At 36.9% G+C, this 5,432-nt stretch overlaps 1 protein-coding gene across 1 annotated transcript; it reads left to right on the top strand.

Moving 5' to 3' along the window:
- The first annotated feature begins 2,380 nt into the window (after positions 1–2,380).
- Positions 2,381–3,241, top strand: LOC106324073 (uncharacterized mitochondrial protein AtMg00810-like). Its single transcript, XM_013762095.1, has one exon. It carries the CDS (start codon positions 2,381–2,383, stop codon positions 3,239–3,241), a length of 861 nt encoding a protein of 286 aa, XP_013617549.1.
- The last annotated feature ends 2,191 nt before the right edge of the window (positions 3,242–5,432 follow it).

Raw genomic sequence — 5,432 nt, 5'->3', positions numbered from 1 at the left:
ACCCTAGACTAAGCAAGTTGACTACTCAGCCATGAACAGAGAAAACACAGAGATAGAGACTGAATAAAACATGTGTAGATAAAATAGAATAAGGGTTCAGGGGGTTCTTCTCTATAGTGAGAGAGATGGAGCCTTCTCCCTTTACAAAGTATCAAATCACAAATCTCTAAAAGCTCAAGTCTGGTTCCTTGTCTCAAAAACAGCATAAAATGTAAAAAGAAAGGGAAAAAATATGATATATCAAAGCCACATGCGGCTGGGAGAGAAAGATGGGATAATTAGGGCAAATCCCGTATTGACTTGTAGTTTCCTTAAAAATCTCTGCTGCAGGAACATGCACTTGGGTGCTCCGCTCGATCAGGAACAGTCGCCACACTGTTCTGCGTGAAAGTCACCAAATTGCACTGTTTTTCTCATATTTTCCTCCAACTGGTCTATCTCTCATCCAATGCAACTCCAGACCTGTAATGACTCAAAAAGGACTAGGAATACTCGATAAAGACTTGAAAACCAATTAGAAAACATATATACAAGATGCCAAAAACTCCATATATCAAGGATCTTACACTAGGATTAACGATTGGGATGGGTAGAGAAGTTTCTAATCTCTATTTCCTTGATATTGAGTCTCTTTCATCTTCACCAGGTATCAACCCTCCCATCATTCTATCCAGTGTTTCTAGCTCCATTTGGCATAAGAGACTCGGTCATTTATCTTTTTCAAAACTTCAGAGTATAAACTCTTCTTTGTCTTTATCAAATCAAAACGAAAATAATGATTCTCACTGTCATGTTTGTCATCTTTCTAAACAAAAACATCTTCCTTTTGTATCTCATCAGAATAAAAGTGAAAATCCCTTTGATCTTTTACATAATGATAACTGGGGTCCCTTTTCTACACCCACTCATGATGGTTTCAGATATTTTTTAACTATCGTAAATGATTGTTCTAGGGCCACCTGGGTGTATCTTCTTAAACCTAAGTCAGATGTCCTCACTATCTTTCCCAACTTTATAGAAATGGTAGAGCGTCAGTTTAATACCAAAGTTAAGGGGGTTAGATCTGACAATGCTCAAGAACTGAAATTCACTTCCTTCTATCAGTCCAAAGGCATTCTTTCATTTCATTCATGTCCTGAAACACCCCAGCAAAACTCTATGGTTGAAAGAAAACATAAACACATTCTAAATGTGGCTCGTTCCCTCCTCTTTCAATCCCACATTTCTCTTGCTTATTGGGGTGACTGCATCCTCACTGCAGTTCATCTTATAAATCGCATCCCTTCACCTGTTTTAGAAGATAAAAGCCCTTTTGCTATTTTCACTAAGAAATCCCCTGATTTTGATCAACTTAAAATTTTTGTGTGCCTTTGCTATGCTTCTACTTCTATCAAGAACATACATAAATTTTCCCCTCGAGCTTGTGCTTGTGCCTTCTTTGGTTATCCCACTGGTGTCAAAGGTTACAAGCTCCTTGACATTGAGTCTAACACTTTTTTTTATCTCTCGTCATGTCGTGTTCCACGAAGAGCTCTTTCCATTTGCAAAACATGATATCTCTTCTTCTGAAACTGATTTCTTTTCAGATCATGTTATGCCACCTCCTATGCAATCATCAACTCCTGATGAGTCTACTTCTGTAGAACCATCTTCTGTAGAGATTGTGCCTTCTGCCAACTCTACTGATGTCCCTGAATCTTCTATTCATACATCGCATAGGAAGGTCAAAAAGCCTGCTTATCTTCAGTATTATTACTGTCATTCAGTAATTTCCTCAACCACTCATCAAATTTCTGAATTTCTTTCTTATGACAAGCTCTCTCCATCATATGTTGCTTTTCTTGTTTCCATTGATAAAGAACTTGAACCCCAAAGCTATACTGAGGCACAGAAACATCGAGTGTGGCGTGAGGCGGCTGTGACTGAAATTGATGCTTTGGAAGGTACTCGTACTTGGATCGTTTGTTCTTTACCTCCTAACAAGAGAGCTATTGGATGTAAATGGGTATTCAAGATCAAATATAATGCCGACGGTACGGTTGAATGGTACAAAGCTCGTCTTGTTGCCAAGGGATACACACAGCAAGAAGGGATAGATTACACTGAGACATTCTCACATGTTGCTAAACTCAACTCTGTGAAACTATTGCTCAGTCTTGCTGCTATATTCGGTTGGTCTCTTACGCAACTTGACATATCAAACGCGTTCCTCAATGGTGATCTTGATGAAGAGATCTATATGAAGCTTCCTCTAGGGCACCCATCTAAACAGGGGGACCTTCCTCCTAATGCGGTTGGTAAACTTGAGAAGTTTCTTTATGGCTTAAAACAAGCATCTCGCCAGTGGTTCCTCAAGTTTCAATAATCGACGCTTCTCAGCATGGGCTTCACTCATCTTCATTCGGATCATACGTGTTTCCTTAAGCATACTGAAGGTGCTTTTCTCTGCATTCTAGTGTACGTTGATGATATAATCATCGCGAGCAACAATGACTCTGCAGTGGATGCCTTGAAGCTTCAACTTCATTCTCACTTCAAGCTTCGTGATCTCGGTCCTCTCAAATATTTTCTTGGCCTTGAGATTGCTAGAAGTTCTGAAGGTATCTCTGTTTCCCAGCGAAAATATGCTCTCGATCTCTTGGATGAAACTGGTCTACTTGGATGCAAGCCTTCATCAGTTCCTCTTGATCCTCATCTCAAACTTTCTATTGAAACTGGTGGTGACTTAGTTGATCCTAAAGCCTATCGTCGTTTGATTAGTAAGCTCATGTATCTTCAGATTACTCGCCCTGACATCACGTATGTTGTAAATAAGCTTAGCCAATTCAGCTCTGCTCCTCGTCGTGAACATCATCAAGCTCTTCTCAAAGTTCTTCATTATATCAAGGGTACTGTTGGCCAGGGCTTGTTCTATTCTTCATCGGCTGAGCTTCAGTTACATGTCTTTGCAGATTTTGATTGGGGTTTGTGTCTTGACTCGAGGCGTTCTACATCTGGGTACTGTATCTTCTTAGGCTCTTCACTCATTAATTGGCGTTCCAAGAAGCAAGATACAGTCTCCAAATCAACGGCTGAAGCTGAATATAGGAGCATGGCTGCTGATGTTGATGAGCTCTTCTGGCTCTCGAATTTCCTCAAAGAGCTCCATATTCCATTGACGAAACCTACTCTTATGTTCTGCGATAACATGGCTGCGATTCACATTGCTCACAACAGTGTGTATCATGAACGTACCAAGTAGAAATGGATTATCACCGTGTTCGTGAGAAGCTGGTTGCAGGTTTATTCAAGCTCTTTCATGTCCGTACTGATCACCAGGTTGCTGACATCCTAACTAAACCTCTGTATTCAGCTACGTTCCGTCATTTGATTAGCAAGATGAGTCTCGTTAACATTTTCGTCTCATTTTGAGGGGGACTATTAACCGTATTGTATATTGTATATTGGTATACTATAAGCCAGTGTAAATATCTTTGGTTTGTATGGTTTAGGCCTCATGTATACTTGTATATATACTCCCATGTAATTACTTTACTAATTAATGTGAATGAGATATTTTGGTAATAATTGGTCTTCCATCTTCAACTTTTATGGACCAATATTTGGGTTAGATACTTAGAGAAAAGTATGGGATAATACTAACTGCAACATGCAACTACAAGCCCAAGAAGAGGAACATTTATTGTCTGATGAAGATTTTTTTTCTGTATACAATTCGGTCAAGGATTTGTAAAGTCCAATAGGATTATGATGATCTATCATCACAATTCGTATTGAAAAGGGAAGACTGTCATGTTCGTTTTTGTATTCAGACCCTGCATTGCATCTGGTGCTAATATTCAGATGGTGTTCATTTGAACACTATTGCATTTAGCATATAGATACAAAAATTGATAATATATAACATTTCAGATATCTAGATATTTGAGATGCTAAAAAATATAGAATTAGGATGTTAGATTTTAATTTCAAAATCCATAAACATAAACGGTGCATTAGCTCAATATAGACCCACAAGTTCATAATTTGCAAAGATGGAAAGGTGAATTGAATAGTGAAAAAAGTAGATATAAAATGATTTAGCTAATTAATCTTTTTAGGTGAGCTAAATCACTTTAGATAGATAAGATAGGTCTCGGGTAGACTTAGATTTTAGATTATGAAAACCTATTATGATTTAGTTAAGATTTTATAAGCAACATATAATTGGTGTTTATAGTATAGATATAACTTTGGATTTAGGTCCAAACACAAAAACTATTAAAAATAATTATTTTTTCTCTTTGTCTTCACGGCTCTCGACTTCTTTCACAAGTTTCTTAATATTTTTCCTTTAATTAACTCTAAGTCTCAAATGTTTCTAAATTTTAAAGAAGAAAAGTGAGCGATTGTACAACAAAATCACAATTGAATCTAAATTACTATTTATTGTTCAAGGTTAGGACATTTCATAATCAGTTATTTCGACTGTTACACATATTATCTTTTACCAATCTGCTGTAAATATACAAGGCTACAAAAAATTGTTTTGGAACTTAATTTATTAGAAAGTAAAAGTAGCTGGCTAAATCGAATAAGGATCTAATATTCAAAAGTGTAGCCATATTATTAAAATAGGTGTCAATATTATTTTGTAATATTTCCTGACTTTGTTTATGTATTTGTATTTGATTAACTATAATAAAAATATGATTGCTTATATACACTACAAGAAAACAGCGGCATACTAAGGGAAAAAATCGTCGGTATGTCGTCGGAATAACGTTATTCCGAGGACATACCGACGAAAAAAGTCCTCGGAAATAACTCCTAGGAAATTCATATTTCCTCGGAAATCCCTCGGAAATTTCCGACGGAATTCCGAGGAAACTAAATTCCGAGGAAACTCCGAGGATAATAAGTTCGTCGGAAGGTTCCTCGGAATATACCGAGGGACGCCTTCCTCGGAATATTTCGATGGAATACCGATGGTCCAATCCTCGGAAGTTTCGACGAAACATTCCTCGGAATGTTCATCGGGAATTTCCGAGGAACGTGGCCCTCGGAAAATTCCGAGGAACTTTTCCGAGGAACTCTCCCTCGGTATATTCCGAGGAAAAGTTTGTCGGAAATTTCCGAGGGTGCTTTTCCTCGGAATTTCGGAAAAAATTAATTTTTTAAAAAAATTAATTTTTTAAAAAAATTTATTTTTAAAAAAAAAATTAAAATTTTTGAAATTTAATTCAAAAATATAAAATTAAAATTAAAATTGAAAACATATTAGATAATATTCAAAGTTGTACAAATAAAAATAAAACATTCCGAGTTTTTGAAAAAAAAAAAATTACGGGTCTTGAATGTTCGGGAACACGTCGTTTGGGTACATCCTCTTCATCATCTCCATCATTTGCTCGTTCAGCCTCTTCTGTGTCTCATAGCCCGCCTGTTAAGCT

Source organism: Brassica oleracea, chromosome C2 (genome assembly GCF_000695525.1).
Source record: "Brassica oleracea var. oleracea cultivar TO1000 chromosome C2, BOL, whole genome shotgun sequence".
Classification (NCBI taxonomy): domain Eukaryota; kingdom Viridiplantae; phylum Streptophyta; class Magnoliopsida; order Brassicales; family Brassicaceae; genus Brassica; species Brassica oleracea.
The sequence above is the reverse complement of the archived record's forward strand: the minus strand, read 5'-3'. Positions and strand labels throughout refer to the sequence as shown.